The sequence below is a fragment of the Eublepharis macularius genome, chromosome 16 (genome assembly GCF_028583425.1).
Source record: "Eublepharis macularius isolate TG4126 chromosome 16, MPM_Emac_v1.0, whole genome shotgun sequence".
Lineage (NCBI taxonomy): Eukaryota > Metazoa > Chordata > Lepidosauria > Squamata > Eublepharidae > Eublepharis > Eublepharis macularius.
Window position 1 is genome coordinate 46,295,011 of NC_072805.1, and position 24,642 is coordinate 46,319,652.

Consider the following 24,642-nt stretch of genomic DNA (forward strand, 5'->3'; position numbering starts at 1 on the left):
AGACTTTCTACCAAGAACCTTAGAAATATATCAGACGAACTTGATGCCCGTGCTTCGCTACAGTATTTAACTACTTTAAATCCAGTTATAATACTTATGGGTATGTAATTTTTTTTTGGCAACCCTAGTGAACTTTTCAGGGAAGACTGGAAGGTGCATTTTCAGGACACATTCAATGACTCCCAACAGCAACTGCAGACTGTTTAAAATGTGGGGGTGAGGACCAATCAGGCTGCATATGCAAATGACCTCTGTGTTCCAACTGTCTTGGGGGTGGGGGGGAATGAAGTGTGGAATGTTGTGAGCCCCAATCAGCAATATGCAAATGACCTTGAAAGGCTGGCCCAATCAGGGAAGAGCGGCCAAGCTGGCAGTGGGTGGGGGTGCAAGCAGGCAGCAGCCTGCCAGCCACACAGGGAAGCTGTGGCCGTTTCCCCATGGTCTAAAAATAGCGCAATATTCATGGAAGGCTGCCGGCTTCCTTGCGCAATTTTTGACGGCATCCGTTTACAAAATGCCACAAACGTGATTTATGGCGTTTTGTAAACGGATGGTGTCAAAAATCGCGCAAGGAAGCCAGCAGCCTTCCGTGAGTATCGCGCTAGACCATGGGGAAACAGCCTGTATCCCTTTTGGAAAACACATTTGACCCCTTTTTACCCCCTTAGGGGGCGAATTTCTTTAAATCCCTTCTTAGTGGGTGTTTACATCATGAAAGGAATATTCTCCTCATATTTCATGTTTCTAGGTCCAGGAATATGGGCTGGGCGTTGATGAGTTAGTCAGGATACTTGTCTTTATATATACAGATAAACAAATAATAAATCAGAATGATATATCTATATGCATTTAGGTAGATTTCGAACACAGTAAATCACTATCCTCAAATGTTAGAAGGCCAAAAGTAACAGGTTTTTACGGTGTCCTCGAGCAATCTAGGCATGAAAAAGGCTTATGCTGAAGTTGCTAAAATTCATCCAACACAGCCTCTTGTCTTGCTCAGAGGAGTAGCTACAACTGAGACTATAGAATACCAAGAGCGAGCAGGCTTTTCTCCCCATCACAAACCAGTACTTTGGACTCGCGGGATTACGGCATGGACTTCTGTCGCTTGACAGAAATAATAGCCTGCTGAAGGCAACTTTTGCTATTAGCGTGATGTTTGTATCAAAGGAAGAGATTAACATCTTATTCTGATAGTGCTCCAGCAAGACTGGAGGGCGGGTATTTTGGCGGGAGGGGAAGATTAATTAACTTTTGCTGAGAGCTCCTTGTTTATTTAACTGCAGCCCTGGGAGGCCTTGAAAAGCCGCTACTTAAGACCACAGCGAAGGGAGTTCACAATGAAATCTAGCCATATATACAGTAACACTGAGGTACCTTTAATGCCACTTCTCACTTGAGATAAGGAAGGGATATTATGTTGTTACAAATCCATAGCAATCATAATTCAATAATACTAGCTGGCAGGCATATATTACATTTGGCCTTCCTTGTCGTAAAGGATAATCATCTGTGCAAATCAAGCAATAGAGCATGCACAAATTGTCACCCTTGACCTGTGAAATGCTGAAACTCTCCAAGTGGAAGACCTCTCTTAAGTTCCCTTATCTGATTGACAAATGCGGAGAAAGCACATGCTGCCAATCATCTAGGACTGTACCATTATAAAACATTTAATTTATATACCGCCTTTCAGGACAACTTAACGCCCACTCAGAGCACTTTACGAAGTATGGTATTATTATCCCCACAACAACAATCACCCCGTGAGGTGGGTGGGGATGAGAGAGCTCCTAGAAGCTGGGACTGACCCAAGGTCACCCAGCTGGCTTCAAGTGGAGGAGTGGGGAATCAAACCCGGCTCTCCAGATTAGAGTTCCACATTCTTAACCGCTACACCAAACTGGCTCTCAACAAACTTGCTCAGATCCTGCAATCTGGAGGATGTGTTGCCTTTGATTGAGTCAAGCCATTTTGTTTTAGGTCTTCCTCTTTTCCTACTGCCTTCTACTTTTCCTAGCATTATCGACTTTTCCAAAGAATCTGGTCTTCTCATGATGTGACCAAAGTACGATAGTCTCAGTTTTGTCATCTTAGCTTCTAGGGAGAATTCAGGCTTGACTTGATCTAGTACCCACTTATTTGGCTTTTTGGCCATCCATGATATCCGCAAAACTCTCCTCCAGCACCCCATTTCAAATGAATCCATTTTCTTCCTGTCAGCTTTTTTCACCATCCAGCTTTCACATCCATAATAGTAATGGGGAATACCATAGTTTGGATTATCTTGATCTTGGTTCCCAGAGAGACATCTTTATCTTTAAGGATCTTCTCTAGCTCCCTCACAGCTACTCTTCCAAGTCTCAATCTTCTTCTGATTTCTTCATTGCCGTCTCCCTTTTGGTTGATAATTGAGCCAAGGAATAGAAAATCTTGAACCATTTCAGTTTCCTCACTGTCAACTTTAAAATCCTGTAATTCCTCAGTAGTCATTATTACTAGGGACAGTTATTTGGGGGTATGCACAAAAAAGTCTTCAGCCACAGGCAGAAGACAGTAACAGAGGGAGAGACACAAATCTCCCTGGGGAGGGAGTTCCAAAGTTTTGGTGCCACAGCTGAGAAGGCCCTTCTTGGGTTTCCGCTGGTCGGTGGAGCACCCAAAGCAGGGCCACTGAAGATGACTGGAGCGAATGGGAGAAGATAGTCCTTAAAATATGCTGGTTCCTTAGGACCGGCTAGGGGCTGTGGCTCTGTGGCTGAGCATCTGCTTGGCAGGCCCCAGGTCCAATCGCGAGTATCTCCAACAAAAAGGATCAGGTAGTAGGTGACATGATAGACCTCTTCCTGATACCTAGAGAGTCACTGCCAGTCCAAGTAGACATCACTAACTGTGACGGAGCAACGGTCTGATTCAGAATAAGCCAGCTTCCTATATGCAGACATTCACCCTTCATGGGAAGGCCTGCTTGAAAAAAGGCCACCAGAGATGGTATCTTGCAGCCCCTGGACGTTCATTTCATAAGAGGGGCAACAACCAGAAAGCCCTGGGAACAAAGGAAGGCAGAACACACCGTGCCAGGAAGGAGGATCCAGAGTGGAGGAGAGTGGTTGGTTCTTGGATTGCCAGGTAAAGGTTGAGAAATTCCTGGAGAAGTTGGGGGTGGAGCCTGGAGAGGGTGGGGTTTGGGGGAAGGGAGGGGCCTCAGAATGGTATAACGCCACAGAGTTCACCCTCCAAAGCGACCATTTTCTTGAGGGGAATTGATCTGTGTGACCTGGAGATCAGTTGTAATTCCGGGAGATCTCCAGCCACCCCCTGTAGGCTGGCAACCCTAGTTGGTGCTGTGGGGGCCTGGGAAGGGTGTCCCTGCTGAACTTCTCACAGGCTTGGCTGTTGTGTGCAAGCCGGGCACTTCACTGTGGCGAACCTTCGCTCTGTTTTGGGACACTGTAGGGAGCACGGGAGAGGAACTGGGGGGCAGCCACTGGAAACCATGGACCAAACAGAGACTGTCCCGCAATGCCATGCCAGCATCTGCTGCCTTTGGTTTCTGCCACACCGAAGCAGACAGCTTGGAGGGCCTGCGAAGCTGGCAAAAAGTGATTAGGCAGCACGCTCGCGTCATGTCGGAGAACCTGCTTTACAAGGGAAATAAAACTGAGCAATTAACAGGGGAATTAAGAAGATGAACTAATGCACCCTCCGCGGCAGGGTACCTATATGAAAGCAGACAGCTGTTAAGCTCACCGTGCAGCAAACACACTTTGCGAGTGCTAAATAGATTGCTTGCCTTTCAGGGGGGTGCTTACGCTTGCGGTTTATGACACAACACGCACGGATTCTTCTGCTTTTCTCTCGGATCTTCTGTATTTCTCTTGGGTAGCTCCGCCTGAGCCCTGGCACGTCACAAACAGGCACACCAAGTGCAAGTTTTTTGCTGAGACAATCATACAGACAGGGCTTCCAAGTAACAGTGCCCCCCCCCCAACCCAGGATTGGCACTACATTTGTGGAGCCCTGGGCCAAATGCATTTCCCTCTAGGAAGGGAGAGAGGTTCAAGGCCAGAGCAAGGGCAGGGGTGGCTCTCTTTTCAGGCAAGGCTCCATCCCATTGCTACTGCAGATGTGGAGGTCAGCTGTTACGGTGTTAGGCTGTGATGCTTCTCCTCTGCTTGCAGGAGACTGGAGCCGTGAGGTTTCTGAGCTGCATTCAACCTCTCTTCCTGTGGCCTTCCTTAGCCGGAAATGTTGGACTCTGGGTGTTGTCCGTACACATCCTTCCTTTAGCATCTGTTGGCATCCCCTCCTCTCCGTTGATGTGACCTTCCTGGGCCCAGAGCCCGCTCGCCCCTTGACTTTTTGTGTGCCGCCTCTAAACAGCCACAGATACGTCTCCCGTACAACTATTTTGTTTGCAATATAATGCCAAAATTTAAACAGTGCATTTCAGGTTTTCAAATGCATTATCTCACAGCCACCTTGCAAGGCAGGCCGGTGCTGTTAGCCCTTTATGGCAGTTGTGTGGAGGGTGGTCCTTTGGGTGCTCATCTGGACAGATTTCAAAAAGGTTTGAAATCGAAGATGCAATGGCTTATGTTTAGCTTCCAAAAATGAATCTGTGTCTGATTGAAACTCTGTCTGGAGGGGCCGGATATTTAGAAAACCAGATCCCAGCAGGCAGGAATCCCTGCTCCCTCGCCCCCACCAATCCAGCCCAGGGCATCACAATGCCAGCAGGCTGTGGCACGTGGAACCGGCTCCACCTCTGCCTTGGAGCATAAGGAATTGATCCTGTTGTGTTGTGAGGACAGCGCTAGGAGGGAAGGGACATTTCCTTGCTTAACTGTAAAACTGAGTTCTGAGCACGGAACGCATAGTGCAAACCTGGTTGCTGGAACCTAGGGAGGAGCAGAGGAAGATGTCACATGTATTTAGGTTCTCCCAGAACTACATTTCCCAGGATTCTTTGAGACCATTTGGCATCTCTGACGCCAGGCTGCCACGCTGCCACGCTTTGTAAATCTTTAAGTCACAATGGCATTATCAGTGGGCAGTGGGACACACCCGTTTAAAAACTGCCTGTCTTAAGAAAATGGAACGTGTCAGCACTCGGCGGGGGGGATTATTGCCCATTCTTGCTCTGCATTGTCGCTGCACCTGGCACTTCCCTCCTAAACTGCATCCCAAAGACGGAGCTTGACCACAGAATCCTGTTACGGAAAGGACCACGGCAGTGGGCTGTGCTCGGCTCAGAATCCGCCGTCACCATCCCCTAATGCTGAGCCAGAGGCTCCAGCTGAGTGGAGCGGTGATGTGATGTGTTGATCCTGGAACGATGCTGGCTAAATGCAGTGACCAATTTTGTCTCTTGTTCTCCCGCAGGACAGCCCATTCCCGGGCAAAGGCAGAAGCCGCTGTGACAGCAGCGCAGAAAGCTCAAGAGGAAGCTCGGATTGCCAGGATCACTGCCAAAGAGTTCTCGCCATCCTTTCAGCACAGGGAAAACGGTCAGTGCGAGCCACGCCGCCTGTCTGGGCCCAGGATGACTTCATCCCCTCTGTCTCTCTCTCTCTCTCTCTGTCTCTCTCTCTCTCTGAGCGTTTGTCTGTGCAAATGCAGCCGGCGTGCCTTGGGATGGAGCAAAGAGTTCCTTCCTTGAGCAAATCCTCCTGAAGGAACAGCCCCTCTTAAGACCGGCGCTCTGTCTCCTTTCACATCTTTGGACCTGCCGTCCCCTTTAAAGATCACCGTCCCCCGCTAACTTGGGGCCTTGAGATCAGCGTTTGCTCTCCTGGAATGGCAATCCTTGCCCAGTCTGGTTCCTGTTTCAGCCACTTGCCCCCTTGATCTTGCTTGCTCCATTTGTCCGCTGGCACAGAATTAAGCTTTTGCAGGCACCACATTCAGGCTACCATGATACACAATTTGGATTTTCTTAATGCACGCACCTTGTATAGAGACCTGTTCGTATGCCAACAGAAAAACAGCGATCAGTGAAATTCAAATAAGAGCAATTTCAGGTAGGCAGCCATGTTGGTCTGCAGTAAAACAGCAGGATTTGAGTCCAGTGGCACCTTTGAGACCAACAAGATTTTCAGGGTGTAAGCTTTCAAGAGTAAAAGCTCCCTTCTTCAGATACAAAGAAAAGCAAGGTGATATGATGTTTCTTCTCCAACATTAGTTGCTGTTGTTGTGCCTTGCTGGCCTGCTGTTCGCTTTCTCCTTAGCCCCTATTTGCCCACCTAGCAGCCCACAGCTCTCCTGGGCATGTCTCTGCTTACATGGTACCAGGGCAACTGCGTTTGACTCCCACTGGCTCACTGGGACTTAGCCAGGGTCCCCCAGGGCTGTGCTCTAGAATTCACTTTTGGTGCAGACTCGCGCACTTCATCAATGAAGGAGAATGGCTTCTAGGGAGAGAGAAGGCGCTTGATTTTTGTCACAAAGTGGTTGTCAAGTCTGTTTGGAAACCATGGTTTAGATCCAGACTAAGGCTGATTCCGCACACCTTGGATCATGCACTTTCAATGCACTTTATCAATCGTTTGAGGTGGATTTTTTGTTCCGCACACGAAAAAATCCGTTCCAAATGATCTATAAAGAGGATTGGAAGTGCATTATCCAACCTGTGCAGAATTATTGACAATTCCCACATAGTTCCCCTTCCCCCCCAACCCCCCCTCACATTCCTTATCTCCCAGAAGTAGCATTCCCTATCTCCCAGAAGTAGCATTTTGCCAGTATCAATGGGAGGGAGGAGACAGGAAAGTTCTGTTCTGCCAATGGAAAATTTAATTTGGATCCAACCCAGTATCCTTTGCTCTGGAAATGCATGATGTGTTGGGATGTTTAGTTGTTACTAGTGAAGGATATGTACTCTGTGCCTGCTCAGGAGCTGTTTATCTATTCCAACTTCACGTATTCCAAATCCAAGTCCTGGATTAAGTTTACAAACCCAGGCACAAAGGAAGCCCTGTAGAGCGGGCATGAATTCCAAGCGGGCACAAACCCCAGGGCAACTCCATTTTGAAGTCAGATGCTGATGGACGCATTGGTGAGCATGCCATAGAAATAAAATAATACGTTCATACAGAAGTGTGACAACGTGATCCGTAACACATTGCCAGCATGTTGCCATTTGTGCCGCTGATCCGCTTGGGAATATTCACATACTTCTATTGTACACGTCTGTTTGGGCTCCTGGGCACCTGGTGGTGGTGGGAGATTGTCCTTTGCAATATTCTGCACATCAGCCAACAGCATTTGGGCAGAAGCAGGAGGGAGAGTTGGATTACTTTACGGCTGGTCTGAACGCATCCTGGGGCCCGATATTGCTATGAGATCTTCTGTACAAAGTTTTGCCTGCTGTGGTAAGGAACTTGCCAGATTTGTAAAAAATGGCTGTTCATTCAGGGGCAACAGATGGGCGGGGGGAATCACCCAATTTTTCATGAACAGGGTTCAGGGACTGGTATAAATGTATCTAAGATAGTCCACGGGTATGGAGAGCCCCAAGAATCATAGAATCATAGAGTTGGAAGGGGCCATACAGACCGTCTAGTCCAACCCCCTGCCCAGTGCAGGATCAGCCTAAAGCATTGATGTGCTAGTGTTTGCCCTGGGAATGTGTGTGCACACCTGTATTTCTATGCGGAGCAAAAGGTATGAAGCAGGATGGCGGGAAAGAGGGAAGTCTAAGTCACAACTGTTAAGCAACATGCTTATTAACGGCTGTGCCTGTTGGGGCACAACGTTCTCGTCCTCTGTACCCTCCTTTGAAAACTTTGGCCAACTTACTTATATTTAAGATTCAAGCTTTTTAAATTGGAGTTTACTCATTTCTCTTTGTTTTGGTTATTGAGGGTCTGGCGAGCATTGACGATTCGTGCTGATCGTTTCTTGTCCTTTGAGGACCCATTCTCCCCCCCCCCCAGAGTAGCCCACCCCCACCCCCACAAAGGTGACGTGGGAGAACTACGGGGCATTTGGCTTTTCAGTGCGGCAAGCAGTTTTGGAAGCAATCTGTGCCCTGCTGACATCTCAGCTTATTACTTCAGTATCTCCAGCCGATAGTAAGGCAGCGATCCCTCCACCCCACCAGGACTAGCCATCAGTCCAAAAAGAGTGAGCTCATACAAATGTCTGCATTTCTGCACCAAAAAACAGAAGCTTGACAATTCTTCCACATTCGTTCCAAGAAAGCTGACAACATTGTTTGTCGATGTACAACTTGCTGAATCAGACGTCTGTATGGTGCCTGATTAAACACACCCACAATGAAAACACTACACATTTTTTTTAAAACCTTCATTACAACCAATACAACTATGATCTCTGGAACTTACTGCCACAAGATGAGATAATGGCTGGCATCGATGAGCCCCCATCTTCTTCCCCTTTAGCCCTGAAATATATTTATGTTGGATGGCAGGATTTGAATCTACTGGCACCTAAGAGACCAACAAGATTTTCAGGGTATGAGCTTTTGAGAGATCTTCAGATCTTCAGATACGTTGGATGGTTTCCCTGCATTTATATAATGCAGGTTTTCACTCCCTCCCAGAGCTGCAATTCAGATATTTGTGATCTGAACGTTTATTGGATCTCCTGAACTCCTTGGAACTCCTACACCCCAATTACCAAGAGTGCCCCTTAAACATAATTGCAAAAAGACTCCCCCCATTTTTTAAATCTGATGCATTTTTATTAGTTTCTAGACTTGGCAGAAGCATTCCGTTTACACTTGAGCTTTCGTTTCTGATGCTTCACGTTTAAGAGAGGTTGTACTCAATATTTTGCATGTGTCGGAAAAGAATTTGAGTCTGCCAACTCCATGAAGAACTTGAGTGGACAAAAAACGGAGGCCACGTATTAGATGCCCCAACTCCATGGGTGGCCAAGTTTCAGGTCAGAATTCTTTTCCAGTCCTTGCTGGAACCTGCCTTGTGTTTCCTGATCCCGGCTCAGCCGTCCATTGTTCTGGACCAGAGAGGTCATATAACTCTGTTTCCTAAGGTTGCTAACCTCCAGGTGGAGACTGGAGATCTCCCAGAATTACAACTGATCTCCAGGCCACAGAGATCAGTTCCCCTGGAGAAAATGTCTGCCTTGGAGGGTGGACTCTGTGGCGTTATACCTGCTGAGGTCCTTCCCCTCCCCAAACTCCACCCTCTCCAGGCTCCACCCCCCAAATCTCCAGGAATTTCCCAACCTGCTGCTGGCAACCCTGCTGGATCCTCCTCCTTCCTGTTACATGACTGTGACATCCCATGGTTGCTGCTCTGAGGCGCCCACGCTGCTGCCTAGGGGTTAATGCTGGGTCCTGGGTCTAGGAAAGAATGAAGAGCATTGCCCAAACAGGGGCAGCATTAAATTTGTTCTATAGGATCGCCATAGGTCAGAGGCGACTTGATGGCACATAACACACTCATGCTCCCGTGCACTGAATTTACTCTGAACATTACAACTTATTACTCACCTCATTTGATTCCAGATGGTATAAGAACGTCCAACTTATTTGATGTCAGGAACTAGATCCACTGGTAGTGTAGTGTATTCTGAAAAAATGAAGTAGTTTGGAATTGAGATGCTGGGTGCTAGTAAAAATGGACCAGTTCTGAACAGCTCAGCTCCCCTCCAAATGGGCTTGGCAGCCATCTGCACTCTGGTTGTTGTGGATTTTCCGGGCTGTATAGCTGTGGTCTTGGCGTTGTAGTTCCTGACGTCAGGAACTACAACGCCAAGACCATGGCTATACAGCCTGGAGAATCCACAACAACCATTGTTCTCCGGCCATGAAAGCCTTCGACAATACATCTGCACTTTCTCCCTGCTTGCTGTCTGCTGTACAAGGCCTCTAACACAACCATTTGGCTCTTGGTGTCCATGGTGGTTTGAACTACTACAGTCAGCACAGCTCACCCTCTGGGGCGGACACCAAGGGGTCCATTTAAAATAAAGCCAGAGTGTCAGAGGTTAGAGAGCAGGCCCAAGATCTTTTGCAGAATGACTCCCTCTTTTGCACTTCTGCCTCTCTCTCTCTTACTTATTTCTTTTTTAAAAAACAGGGCTCGAGTGCCAGAGGCCAAAGCGCCGGAATTCAGGTGACGACATCGAAGTCCTGTCGACTGGGACGCCGTTACAGCAAGAGAGCCCTGAGCTCTATAGGAAAGGAACGACCCCTTCGGACCTCACCCCAGACGACAGCCCCCTGCAGAGCTTCCCCGCCAGCCCCACCTCCACCCCGCCTCTGGGTCCCTCCTGCAGAAACAAGAGCACCCACTTCTCCAGACAGGTCTGCATGGACGACGAGCGGGGTGGGGAGATCCAGATGCTGCTGGAAGGGCGTGGCGGGGACTACATGCGCCCCAACAGCTGGGGCGAAGACAAGGAGGGTGGGGCACGCGGCGTGAGAGGCGGGGCCTTACGCAGCAGCCAGTCGGGTTCCTCTGAAGACTACCGGGGCCGAAGCGGCGGGCACAAGCATGTGGCCTCTAACCACAAGCAACGGGAGAGGTGGGCAGACCCTCCCGCCACGGTCTCATGGACTCACCACCGTCCTCACCACCATGGTTCGGGGGGCAACAAACTCCTGGAGCTCGACGAGGAGAAACTGAGCAACTACAAGATGGAGATGAAGCCTCTAATGAGGATGGATTCTTATATGCAAGAAATACACTCCCAAGAAAGACATTATAGCAAAATGGGTCCGGGCAGGAGCCTGGCGGAGGACCACCATGGGGAAGAGCGGAGCTTTGGCGCTCAAAGACTGAGGTCGAAGGCCCCAAACAAGGAGAACTTCAGGCCAGGCTCTTCTGCCGAGCCCACAGTGCAGAAGCTGGAGAACCTGAGGCTGGGGGACAAAGGGGAACCCCGGCTACTGAGGTGGGACCTGACCTGCTCCCCGCCACAGAAATCCTTACCTGTTGCACTAGAACCAGAAGAGGAAAATGGGGACGGACTCAAATCCGGTGCGGTAAGTGGACAACCCTTTTCCTGGGTGACCGCTTGGAAATGGGGGCAATCATTTAATTCATTAAAAACATAGGCATTCATTGAAAACAAATGCCCCCCCCTCCCCGTCAGCTTCCAGCATCCATGCTCACACAATAAAATACTTAATGACCAATAAACCAATAGAACTCTTAGGAATGCAGTGCTAAAATTCATTCCCAAGTAACAGCAGCATTAAAAGTGCAATTAAAACAGCAACATTAAACAGCAATAATAAACAATAGAATAATAAATACCCTGAAACAGCTGCAACAACATAAAAATGGTAATCTGTCATACGGAAACACCCCCCACCCAGCGTGGTAGCGTGGGTTGGCAGCACTTGGGGCAACTCCTGGCAGGAGGTAGCGCCCCCGGCACCACACATGTGCACACTTTGCGCGTGCGCACGCGCGTGCTCCCAAGACTGCGCAATGATGTCACTTCATCGCGCAAGGCACGGCTGCCCACCCTGGAAGCACTCTTGCGATTCGAGCCATTCACCTCCCCGCCCCTTACCAGGCAGCCCTCCGTGGCAGCCGCCCGCACTGCCACCACCAGCTCAACGCGCTCCTTGGCTGCAGGACAGCTAGGCCAGCTCAGCAAGCCTGCCACCCCATTGGCACTGCAAACAGCCAAGACGCCACAGGTGGCAGATGCAGTGCAGACTCTCCTCGCTGTGGCAGCCTGTAAAAATTATGCGCCTGGGGCAGCCACCCCTCTGGCCCCTCCATGCTACACAACTGCCCCACTACCAATCTGGGTAAAAAGATATATTATTAACTGGCACTGGAAACTTAAAAAGCCCTGGCACCAGTAAAATATGTGTGGGGAGGGCATTCCACAACTGTGGTGCCAGAGCAGAGATGGCCCCATCTCAAGTGGACTGCCATCTGACTACAGAAAGTGGGTCGCATAGAGCAATCTGTCATTCAGTTGCCTTATTAAGTGAGGAAAGAAGGGGCAATTTAAATAATGTAGCTGTGTATGGCTTGAAAGGCGACAGCCAGGCCAGCCTTTTGAAGTATGTCTGAAAGTGACTAAGGAACTAATGCCATTCTTTAATGCTTGCAAAATATATCCCCTGCTGTTTGCCACTTCCTGTACCAACAGATGTCCCACAGGAGACAATTTGCAGTATCCAACTTTAGTGTGAAAATGGGTGTTGTCATGGATTATTTCATGAGGTAGCCATATTGGTCTGTAGTAGAAGAGCAAGATTTGAGTCCAATAGGTTGGTCTTTAAGGAGCTACCGTGCCCAAAGCTTGCCGTGGATTCGATCATTAGCTTTGGGGTGTATCAAGCAGAGGCCAGCCCAAAGGAACGCAAGGAAAATTTGTTTTCCTACATGCATACCATGTCCTCTTGCCAGAGTTCTTCAGAGATACTGCATGCCGTTAAAAAGAGGTTGGATCCGTTCTGCCAGCCGGGGCGGAAGACTCTTAGAAAAGCATCTTGCATTAGGGGAAGGAGGAAAACATCTCTGCTAGAGGGATGTATCCATGTTCTTATATGAGTAATTAAATTAGGGAATTCCTTGCCGATGGAGGTTCTCATGGGCACAAACACAGATAGATTTATAAGGGGGTTAGGCAGATTCATGGAGAAGAGGCCTATCAAAGTCGTCTAGCCGTGGTGAGAAAAAGGGAACCTCTGTAATCAGCAGATCTCTGAAACCCAATTGTAGGGGGCCAATCTCAAGGAAAGGCCTCTGTGCCCTTTTTGTTGGCTTTCTGGGCCACCGGTTGTCTGCTGCGTGAAACAGGATGCCACCGGTCTGATCCGGCAAAGCTCTTCTGATGCAACTCAAAAACCAGTTACAGCTAGAAGACTAATCTGAGCCTAGTAGAAGGGGTACATTTTGCCCTTTGCTGAGAAAGTTGCAGACTAAGCCCCCGCAGCGAGATCTGTACTTGCTGGGACGGTTTCTAGTGCAGCCGGTGGCGCTATCCTCCAGCAAGCCCAACCTTGTTCCTAAGCCCAGTGGCTTCCAGATCAAATGCAACTCTTGATCAAAAGAACCCGTTTGCTTCCAAGCACGCCTGCAGTTGCCACAAAGGAACACGCAGGCCTATTTTGGACTTGCCCAGAGCTACCCGACGAGCTCTGAGGTCAGGTATGTGGGGCAGCTGATTCTCAAAATAATCCCTGCCGGCCAGACCCATCACAAGCCGACAGTAAGTCCGGTTCGTCATCGCGTTTTCCCCTTCTGTGCTGGGTCAGTCCTGGTGACTCATCCTAGCAAAGGCCATGAACTGCTCTCACACCTCTTTCTTTTGGGACCTGAGCCTTGTAGGTTGGTTGCCTTTTAGCATATCTCATGCTGCTGCTGCAGCGATGTTTGAGATGAAGAAATGATGTGTGTATGTTGCAGAGCATTGTGGGAAATTCCATGGCACTCCCCTTCAGTCCCACCTGGGAAGCCGTCCCTGGCATGGGAGAGACCCACGAAATCCGGCCTCACCATCTGATTCCCTTATTTATACGTTCTTGGAACAGCATGGGTGGAATGGCTTAAAAAAAAACAAACTCCATTCAACACAGCATGTCCTCAGCCCATACCTTTATTGAGCGGGTCACCTTCAGGTACTTTTTCACAGTCCTGTGTTTTCCTGTGTGAACTTAGGGAACTCACTGCCACAGAATGTGGAAATGGATACTCCCCCTGGCCGTTTTCACACTACTAACCTGCTTCTGTAACGTTGCGAAACATTGCGCAAAAAATGCAGAAGATAGTGTCTTCTCACGAGAGTTTTGCACGATGTCGAAGATAGCGTCTTCTCACAAGAGTTTTGCACGACGTGCAAAACTCTTGCGAGAAGACACGATCTTCTGCATTTTTTGCGCAACTTTTTGCAATGTTACGGAAGCAGGTTAGTAGTGTGAAAACGGCCCCTATATATACCCCAGAGGACACTTCGTTCTACACACAAAAAGCTTTTGGTGGTCCCCGGTCCTAGGGAGGCTCACCTGGCCTCAACCAGAGCCAGGGCCTTTTTGGTCCTGGCACCAGCCTGGTGGAACTCTCTGTCTGATGAAACCAGGGCCTGGCAGGATTTATCATGCTTCCGCCAGGCCTGTAAGACAGAGATGTTCTGCCAGGCATATGGCAGAGGCTAGACTGGGCCCCCACCGGCCATACTTGACTTGACTTGGAAAGATCTGTCCACCATCCTATATATATCTATAGATATGGATATATGGGCCATGTCTGAAATGAAGTATCTCTTCCATCGCCGTCTGAGGAGAAGTTTTATTGTATGTAGTATTTTAAATTTTATTGTAATGTTTTATCTGCTTTTATGTGTTTTTATGTAAATTAAAATGTTGTGCTCCGCCCTGAGCCTGCTTGGCGGGGAGGGCAGACTAAAAATCTAATGTAAGTAATAACAATAACAATAACAAATAGATTAGGTGGTTTCCGGTGGGTAGCTGTGTTGGTCTGTAGTAGAAGAGCAAGAGTCAGGCCTAGTAGCACCTTAGAGACTGACTAGATTTCCAGGGCATGAGCTTTCGAGAGTCAGAGGCTTTTTTTTAAAAAAAAAAAGTTTAGACCAATTCTTGGAGGAGAGATTGTGACACTGAAACTTCAAGCCCAGGAGTAGTATAGCCTGAGTACCACCAGGATGGGATGTTGCATTTCCCAGGGGCATCCGATCAGTGACCATGGAAAACAGGTTTCTGGGGCTATATTCCAGGTTCCTGATCCTTTGTTCTGAATGTTACTAGTCTGTGTTGTGCCCTTCGACTACAATGCCTTAGTTTGCTGTATAGTAGGTCAGAGACAGTCTTTGCTTGTGTGATCAAGTTCTCCTTGTATCTGATGAAGGGAGCTCTGACTCCCAGAAGCTCATACCCTGGAAATCTATTTGGTCTTTAAGGTGCCACTGGACTTGAATCTTGCTCTTCTACTGTGGACCAGCATGGCTACCCACCTGAAATTCTTCCTCAAACTGGTGTTCCCGGTTTTTTATTGAATTGGGGAGGTGAGAAAAAAAGAGACAGGCATTCCCAAATACTGTCAGATGAACAAGCCGCACAAGAGATGAAAACATGGCTTTTAGTGTAATTATTTCTTCTTCTTTTACCAAAGTGCAAATGTAACCTGCCCCCTGTGGATGTTGTGATGTTCTCCTTCACAGGTGTCCTAGTAAAACACCCCTTTTTGATCTGAGAAAGCTTTTGATGTTGCAGAAGGGTTTGTTCTCCTTTACCCACTGGCTGTCACCCTTGGCATTTAGTTTTATATTTCTCCCAGTAAACGATGGAGAAACAACACTAAACATCGTCCCTGAAGTCAGCTGAACATAAGATCAAGGCTGGCTTTTGGGTGCCCGGGAAGGAAGATGACCGTTCCTTGCACTGCCGTTGGACAAATGCAAACAAAATAAAGGGGAAGATCAACGTTCAATATATGATCCCATTTGGAGCACCCATGTACCATTCAGGTCTCTATCTCATTAAGGGTATTGTAACACTGGAAAACATGCCAAAAAAGGGCATGTGGGTGATCCAGGGACTGGCATACACGTGCCCTAAGGAGTTTAGTGCTTTTCAGTTTGGAAAAAAAGACAGGTAAGAATGAGAGTCTCTCTACACGAGACATCTGACACGTGAAGAACACGTCGGGAGATGTAATGTTAGTCAGGAAGAGTCGTTTCAAAAGACAGAGCCAGCGACAGGGCAGAGGCTTTGCTGCACACAGTTGTGTGGAGAGGCTGTGAAATGCCAGAACGGAAACTTCAGCCCATTAGAACCTCTCCAGGCTCAAGCTCGGTTCTGGAAGGCAGCTCCAGCCAATTTCCATTCATTGCTGCCCTTTGGTTGCAATCCCACAGTTTTGGACTGCAGAGGTGAAATTGACAGAACCTTCCAGGAAGAGAAGATGAAATTGACAAACCCTCTGAGGAGCAATCTCCTCCAGCTCTGTCTTTTTGAACTACCCTTCCCAGCGAACATTTTGTCTCCCTGCACTGGATGAACATGCGCCAAGGCGTCTTTTGTAGAGAGACTCTGAAAAGGAGGGGCCAGTGATACATCCTTCAGTGTTGCAGGCACTGCTGTGAGCCAGTTCTCAGATGCACACAGTAGTGTGTGCCTGTGGATATCTTCATTCATTCAGATAACGCTCTTAACTGTGTGCTCATATCCAGACATATTTATACACTTCATATGGGTTTGCTTCAAAACTGAATAGTGGGTTCAAACCATTTTATCCTCTTTTGTAAATTCCCATCTGAGCATCTCCTCCAAAGTGTGTTTGCAAGACCTTAGAACTGAGAAATCTAGCATCTCAGGTTTAGCAAAGTATTTATTTATTACCTTCATTTGTACTCTGCCTGTCTCCCCAGTGGAGACTCAAAGCAGCTTATGCTGTTCCCCCCTCTTCTATTTGAAGTAGGTTAGGCTGAGAGTGTGTGACTGGCCCAAGGTCACCAAGCAAGCTTGTAGGGCAGAGTGGGGATTTGAACCTGGATCTCCCAAATCCTGGTCTGACACTAACCACTACACCACACTGGCAGACAAAAGTCTTGCAATGAGCTCTGCTTTGATCTAAGAGCTGTGTTTGTACAGGGCCTTTTGAGTCATCTTGCCAAGGACCTGAGCTTTAGCAATATGCCTTCCTTTGATCTGGTTACTTTTATTGCCAACAATATGCACCAAATCATATTTGGGAGACAGGACTCAGAATGGGAAGTGCAATGAGGTGCAGAGATGCCCGAATTGCCGTGACTCTTTCCCCAAGTCATCTGTGTCCACTTTACAGGTAAAACTAGCATGTGCCATGCCGAGCTGCCAGGTGGCTCAGCCACATTGAAAGTACCGGCAGACCCCCGTTTTCCAGCCCACAACCTTATTTATGTGATATTGTGGGCAGGGAGAAATGGTTTACTCTCGTTTCTTCACTATGACCTGTGCTGCTGCTTACCTGTTGCTACCTGGCAAGAGCACATGCCAGAGACAATTTTGGATAGTGACTGTGGTGTTAACCAGTCTCAGAACGCCGTCATTCGAAGCAGTTCTGCCTAAAAAGACGTCTGAAAAAATTCCTCCCAAAGACAAAGGGTCAGGTTTCTTTTGCGTGTTTGAATATTAGTGCGCCTGCAGAATGACTGGGCTGCTGAAATAGTGATATGGGGGGAAGCACCCAATGTAAAATCTGTGGCCCAAATAGCATCTGCAGGCCACATCACAAGGCCATGTAAATCAGAGTGTGTTCACTTTATTCAGTGCCCTGGATATCAAGCCGCTGAAACTAGATTAAATCCTGTTTAGCTGGTTTGTAGATTGGCCTTGAAAAGGATTTGTATAAACCTGCCAAGAGCCACACACCTGGCTGCCAGGTATATTTTTTAATGAGGCGGGGAAGAGGAGGGCTCGGCTGCAAAGTTCTTTCTGTTTGGTTGGCTCGCTCCCCTTCGCCTTGTTGCTACGGCAACAGCAAAGACCTGCACAAAACGTGAACTGAATTTCTCTCCTGCTTCTGGAGGAGAAGGAAGCTGGCCAAGGCCGGAGTCCCTTCATACCTAGGACCAAGCATGTTTCATGCCTTCTGTCCCTGTGTGTGCAAGCACCCACGCACACTCACGTACACACACAGCTGCTAGCATAAGTTATAGCTACCATGTACACCTGCCTGGCTCCAGCCTCATGGAAAGAACTTGACTGCCCTTAAGGTCTCTTAAGAAGGAGCAGAATTTTTTTTTTATTCCCCCCTGCTCCCATTGCAGATTCCCTGCTACATCGTTCTTGAAGGTCTACTGACTCCCCAGAAGAAATTTCTAGGAGTTTAAATGGTAGGGTTGCCAACCTCCCGACGGGAGCTGGAGATCTCCCAGAATCTCCCTTTTCACACTGTAAAATCCATTTGCAAAGTGGGCAGGTGGGTTACATCAGTGCTGAGTTCTCGTGGCCCCTTCTAACTTGCCAGGGTAATGCCAATCGCCACCATGGGGTCAGGTAGCAATTTCCCCCAGGCCAGTTTGGCTAGGGATCTTTACAGTGTTTTGCCATCTTCCGGGCCTGGAGCAGGGTTCACTGAGTGTGTGTGTGTGGGGGGGAGGTAGTTGTGAATTTCCTGCATTGTGCAGGGGGGTGGACTAGATGACCCTGGAGGTACCTTCCAACCCGATGATTGAAAGTGGATTGAGAATGTATTATTCAGAATAAGTACCGCTCTTCTGTTAGGAGCATTGCAAGTTTTGCTCTCAGGTGGGTGGCCATGTTGGTCTACAGTGAAAGAGCAAGATCTGAGTCCGATGGTGGTGGTGCCCTCAAGTCATAGTTGATTTATGGTGACCCCTGGTGGGGTTTTCAAGGCAAGAGACTAACAGAGGTGGTTTGCCATTGCCTGCCTCTGCAACCCTGGTCTTTGTTGGAGGTCTCTCTACCAATTACTAACCAAAGCCAACCCTACTTAGCTTCTGAGATCTGATGAGATCAGGCTCACCTGGGCTATACAGGTCTAATAGCACCTTGGAAATCTAGTTGGTTTTAAGGTGCTATGGGACCCAGATCTTGCTCTTCAAGTTTTACTCTGATGAGGAGCAAAGATGAGTCTGTTATCGTATACATCAGGCGTTTGAGATAAGGTCCTGAAGCAAAGACTGTTTAAATGAAGGAATGGCAACTTGGGGGAAGAGAGATTTGAGCCTGAAGCCTTTCCTTTCCTTTTGTAGATGCGTGTGTGTGTTTTTGGCCAGGAATAATTTAAAGAGACCTTTCTTGGACGCACACTTATTAATGCCGGAGAACCTTTCGGTCACAACACTTGCTTGTTCCAATTGTTCTGCACTGGACCCTCCTTTCAGCTGGGCTGCACCTCCAAAGCATTGGCCCAGCCACCAACATGGGAGAGAGGTGGGCAGCAAAAGCCCTATGAAAGCAGGCAGCCCTGGTTGACCGTAGCAGAGAGTGGGTGATGCGGGTGCAGTGCTGGGCACTCTGTTTGGGCACCATTCATAAGACCTGCTCCGCTCCCCTTCCATCTCCTGGCAGGACAGGTGAAAATCAGCACAGACCAACAGAAGAAGGTGGCTGCCTGGTGTTCCGTGGATCGTGTGAACAGGCCGCCCAGAGCTCCTCCAGGGCCAACGGTTCCTATTGGGTTAGCAAGTACAGTCAGTTCCTGGCGCTCCCATGGTAGGCTTTCTTCCCCCCAGGACAGCAAGCCGAGGCAGCGTTCCCCCGCCATTCGATAACGCCTTTCCTCTTTTCCTCCCGCAGGGTTCAGCTCCCATCCTGGTAGTCATGGTGATCTTGTTAAACATTGGAGTCGCCATTTTGTTTATTAACTTTTTCATCTAACTCGAGACTGTCTTGTTTGCAAAAATTAACAGTTCAACACACACACACAGGCGTGTACGAATGGGCGGATGGCGAAGCAAGCGGCAGACCACACACAAGGGAACGGTGCGGTCTTTCTGAACTGTCCTGCAACAACTTCCAAGTCTTTTCATAGAAGAACAACAAAAGATCGAGTCTCACTCACAGTATGCCTTTTTTTCCTGGGTAATGTTTTTTGGATTTTAGCCAAAATTCTTTGCTTGTATAACACTTATGCTGTGTGGCATGGCAGAATGGAGAAACCTCTCCAATCCTCTCCATCCCAGACGGGACGAGAAAGGCTCCTCAGCATAAATTCATCAGCCAATTTTCACGGAGGGGAGGAAGAATTTTTGTGGGAGCACGGCGAGTCCGGGAGGGATGGTCCTCTTTCATAGGAAAGAGCCACACAAGTGGCTGTCTTAGCACGGCTTGTGTGTGTGAAATGGCTTTTATGGACCAGTGACATGTTTCTTCCTTGGGGAAACACCCACCTCAGTGGCTGTGTGAATTGGCTCTCCCCTGGGGAAGGTGAGCTGGCGGAACACCCTAAACGTTTGTTCTGTTGTGGTGGTCAGTGCCCTTTCTGCTAAACGCGAGCCGAGAAACCCCAAATAAAAAAGAACTAGCTAATACAAAAATTGAACGCTACATGACAGAAATTCACCCTACCAGAAGTATTTGAAAAGCTATAGAAGCCTCCTACCCTGTTCCGGCCCACCTGCAAGATGGGCCGACGAGTTCTGAAGAGCCCTTCCGATGTTCTCACCCAATATGGTCATTTAAAGATTAGTTTTCAGTAATCACTTGCAGTGCAAAAATGTCAAAAGTCGCACAATAGCAAAGAGTCCAAGTAGCAACTTTAAGACAAAACAACTTTATTGTAGCATAAGCTTCCGAGAGCCACAGCTCTCTTCGTCAGATGCATCTGACAAAGAGAGCTGTGGCTCTCGAAAGCTTACGCTACAATAAAGTTGGTTCGTCTTAAAGGTGCTACTGGACTCTGCTATTTTGATACTGCAGACTAACACGGCTAACTCCTGTGGATCTAAAAGTTGCACATAAAATCTGAGGGAGTGAAAAGGTAAGTCTTGGCATAAGTTTAAAACATACACACACACCACCATCCTTTTTATTCCAGATAGTTACAGATCTCGCGCAAGAATCATCATTTCTGGATGTGTTAATACCGGCCAGAAATGTTTTTAAGATGACCAAAGCTTTCCTGGAAATTTATTTCATTTCACTGTAAACTGGACCACGAAATCTCCTTTTGGGAGATTCTTTTGGGTCGGCCTGAGTCAACCGACTCTCCCGCTAGAGCTGTGGCAGCAGCGCCCCAAGGGGGGAAACACTCACGCTCCCCGTCTTCCATTGCGAACCCACAGCCATGTCTATCCTCGAGTCCAGGCTTGAATGAGGACCACCCCCCACACCTCTGGGGAGCAGCACCCCTCTGCATCAGGCGAGGAGTGGAGGGCGTTCTTGTTCCATTGTGCCGTGGGCCATTTCCAGGTGTCCTGCTTGGCCTCTGAGCATGTGAGATTTTTGCACTTTGTCTGCAGGATATATATTCCAGCTTCCGACATATCCCTGTACAAAAAAAAAAAAAAAAAACCATTGACAACTGCTGCCTCTGAGTACGTAATGCTCTTTTTATATTTTGGTTGGGTTGGTTTTCCTCCCCTGTGTAATCACTGCATTTGGTTGGGTTCAAAACACCTTTGTAAGACGAGTGCCTCCTTTTTCATTGGGTTCCTTCCAACAGCTCCTGGTACATTTGCTAAGAAGATGCAAGCCCTTCTTTGGGGCCGTTGTCAAACCACCAAGCGTGGGGAGGGGTGGGAGTTGGAAGAAGCTCAGTTCTGTTGCATACTGACGATCTGGAATACTGTTCCCAACCCCAACTGGCATCATTCAGAGACACAAACCACTTTCTGCCAGCTGGTCGTGCATCTCTGCACTGATGAGCAGGTGACAGCACCACCCAACTAACTGCCCCCCTCTTCCACATCCTTTGTTGGGACCAATTTATGCCCTGGGTACTGACCTCCCATGCAGTTGGGGGGCACCTCCTTATTCTGCGTTTGTTGCAGCTGTAAAAGAATCGCCCCACCCTACCCTGGTCTCCAGAGCACGGCTCTGCCCATGCCTCATCTTCCTCCCCCAAAACGGATGCAGGGAAACCCTAGGAAGGCCCGGAGGCGATAGTGCCACAAAGAACGCTGCAGGGTTCGTGTGAAAGGTCTTTGCATGGGATGCCCCTCTGCGCTTCCGGTTTCAGGGGCAAGGCCAACCTGGGATCACAGCTCCGGTGTTCACAAAGCAGTTTGGCTTTGGCGAGTCACAGGGTGGGGCTCGGTCTCCATTCAGCCATCTCGGTTTGCTCGTAGTTGGGTACAGCAGCCCAATCCCGTGGACACCTCGGCTTTACGTTGCTTACATTTCAGATGTCTTTCTGCTCTCTTTTCAGCAGTTTTCTTTACTATGCTGCACTGGATTGCTATATTTTTAACCAGAAATAAACTAAAGATTAGAGCATGTGCCCGTTAAATTTAATTCTTCCCCCCCTTCCCAGTTATTCTTTCCTCTGCCCTCCTGTGATTGCTGGTCTAATACAGAAGAAATGTGGAAAATCGTTGGAAAAGGAGCACAGCCAAACTCCAATTACCTTTGAGGACATTTCTCACTTTCCAGACGAGAGGGATTTTTTTTTAAATTACCAAATTTCTCTCGCAGGGATAACATAAACACTAACAACTGCAACTGTGATGGTGTCTTAAGAGGGGAGTTCCAAGTCTCAAAAGCTTACCCTCTGAAAATCTTGTTGGGTCTATAAGATGCCACTGGACTCAAATCCTACTGTAAGCATAACTAAAGTGCTGGGTCACCCCCCCCTCCCCCTATACAGCAGTCCAGTTTTGCAATTCTGGTGGCCGTTACCTTCATTTTTTAAAAAAAAAATCAATTCCAGAGAAATGTTTGTACACTCTAAAAAAGTGCATATCAAAGTAGCTGCATAGACATCTGGTAGTAAATGGGAGTTTGGATAGTACTACGTCAGACGGTAGGAGAAAGCTGCATGAGAAAGACTACTTGTGCACGATAAATAAATATCTCTGCATGCAGAATACTAGTATGTCAGGGAGAGGAGTTCCAGTCTGCCTTATAGCTGCCTGACAAGCTACTTTTCTACAGACAGAGTAGTCTTGTGAGTGTGTGTTCCGTATCTGTGAACTTCTCCAACTGCGCATTTACTGCCTCATCGGTTGCTTGAGATAACCGTGGGCTAGTTACATACAAAACCAGACAATATCCAGACACAGCTAAGCACAAAAAGCGATTAGCACTCGCCAATAAAATAGCTCTCAGTCTCACAGGTAACTTTCCAAGCAAGTGAATTACCAACATTTTTCCAGCCCGAGTTCTCCTCCACCCTGTTTATGACTACACAATTGCATTGGTTGTTTGGATTCTCACCAAGGTGGGAGACAGGCTTAGATTTCTTCTGTAGTTCAGTTAGACATTTGGAGAAAATAGCGCACACTGCAAAACCAGAGCAGGGTACATGGATGGTTTCAATGCCTGCCTTCCTCTCTGCAGTTTCTTTTGAGTCATAAATTGGCCTCTCAAGTTGGTCTTAACCCAGAAAAGGAAGAGAACTGCAATACCTTCCAAGCCCCCTGGTAGCGGGGTGTTTCTCTCTCACCGCCATCCTGGTCGGAATCAGGCCTTCCTGATGTTAAAATAAATGTTTAAAAACTGGGAGCTCTGATCACATACCCCTAGATAAAAACGCAGTTTGGCCCTGCCTCTTCTCCAAGCCTCATCTCATACATCTGAATTAGATTTCTGCCTCAGCATTAGGGAGGGGTTAAGAAAAGGGGTGCGAGCCCTCCAGTCTGGCTGGGAGCCTGCAACCTCCAAATCCCTGACCTGGAGCGGTAGTTCACACAAACATGTCCATCAGTTAATGACCAAGTTATCCACTTGCACGGAAAAAAGGGTGGCAGGTTTTCCAGGTTTCCCCTCAGACCCTTGAATGCAAAGATTTCAAGAGGGAGGAAGGTCTCTTCTCACGTGCCGCTGAGGCAGAGCAATCCACTGATGTCCGTGCATGTGGAAAACCACCTTTTCCTCTGCGGGGGTGGGTGGGGGGTAATGTTATGCATGCTCATAATGTACCTTGGGAGGGGGAGGAGAAAGAACTTGGACACGACTGTTTAATTCTACACGAGGACGGGGGCATAACTAACAGCCAGCATTGCCTGACCCCCTTGGTGTCCCCTCTGGATACAGTTTCCCAAGAAGGTGATCACAAACTAATGACTGTTTTGAGCCTCTAAAGTGAGCTGAATAAAGTTTCTTTGCCTCTCGGCAAGCCTCCTCTCTATAGCTTTACACCATTTGTGGTCAAGTTTTCCACTCCCCAATTGCTCTGTGCAGGCTATTCCGTCATTTTTTTCTAGTTTTCATACCCAAGCAGACATCCGCTGTAGAGAACAGATGATCGAAGTCCTGCTTTTTAGCCTTTGCAACTCGCTTTTAAAGCATGTTACTGGACATTAGATCAAGAGGGGTCGCCGTGTTATTCTGTCTGTAGCAGTAGAAAAGAACAAGAGTCCAGTAGCACCTCTTAAGCCTAACAAAATTTGTGGCAGAGTATGAGCTTTTGGGAGTCACAGCTCACTTCTTCAGATACAGCAACAGATACAGTTTCTAGCTGTGTCTGAAGAAGTGAGCCCCCATGACACACGAAAGCTCATACCCTACCACAAATTTTGTTAGTCTTACAGGTGCAATTGGACTTTTGCTCTTTTCTACCATTACCAGAAGTTGTGTGACAGGAGAAGACCAGTCAGAGTTGCAACCTCACCCATGCAGAGAAGGGCTCCCTGCTGCAAACATGCATAGAGCATTGGAGACTTTGTTGGCACGGCCAACAAAAGAGAAAATAGGCAAGAGAGCTTTGGGGGGGAAATGGGGGGGGTGTCTCTGAACATGCCTGTGCTAAAAATAATGGATTCCAAGCCCTTTCTGGGCTTCCCCTTCTCTGGCTCTGAAACCACGGCTGCAAAGCTTCCTTCCTACCATCTGAAACAAAGAGGTCAGGCAGCGAGCTTGGAGCAAACGCCACCCAATGGGTTTGGCGCAGTGAGCAGCAAGCTACAGCCAAGCTTTTCTGCAAGGCTCTCTTAGTCTTGACCCAGATGTCTGGGCAGAAGGGAGCTCGCGGTCTCCCGCCTCAAACGCCTCCCCTCCCCTCGGGCCGCTGAAGAGAAAGTTCACTGAGAGAAAGAAAGAGAGAACAACCTAAA

The 24,642-nt window shown here is 48.1% G+C and overlaps 1 protein-coding gene across 1 annotated transcript in view; it reads left to right on the forward strand.

The window, feature by feature from the left end:
- JPH3 (junctophilin 3) overlaps positions 1 to 19,571 on the forward strand; it is a 69,683-nt gene extending 50,112 nt beyond the window's left edge. Inside the window, exons 3-5 of the mRNA XM_055000226.1 lie at positions 5,389 to 5,513; positions 10,074 to 10,981; positions 19,226 to 19,571. Coding sequence (XP_054856201.1) covers positions 5,389 to 5,513; positions 10,074 to 10,981; positions 19,226 to 19,306 — 1,114 coding nt within the window. The 3' untranslated portion in view covers positions 19,307 to 19,571. The remainder of the gene's footprint in view (positions 1 to 5,388; positions 5,514 to 10,073; positions 10,982 to 19,225) is intronic.
- Positions 19,572 to 24,642: the final 5,071 nt, after the last annotated feature.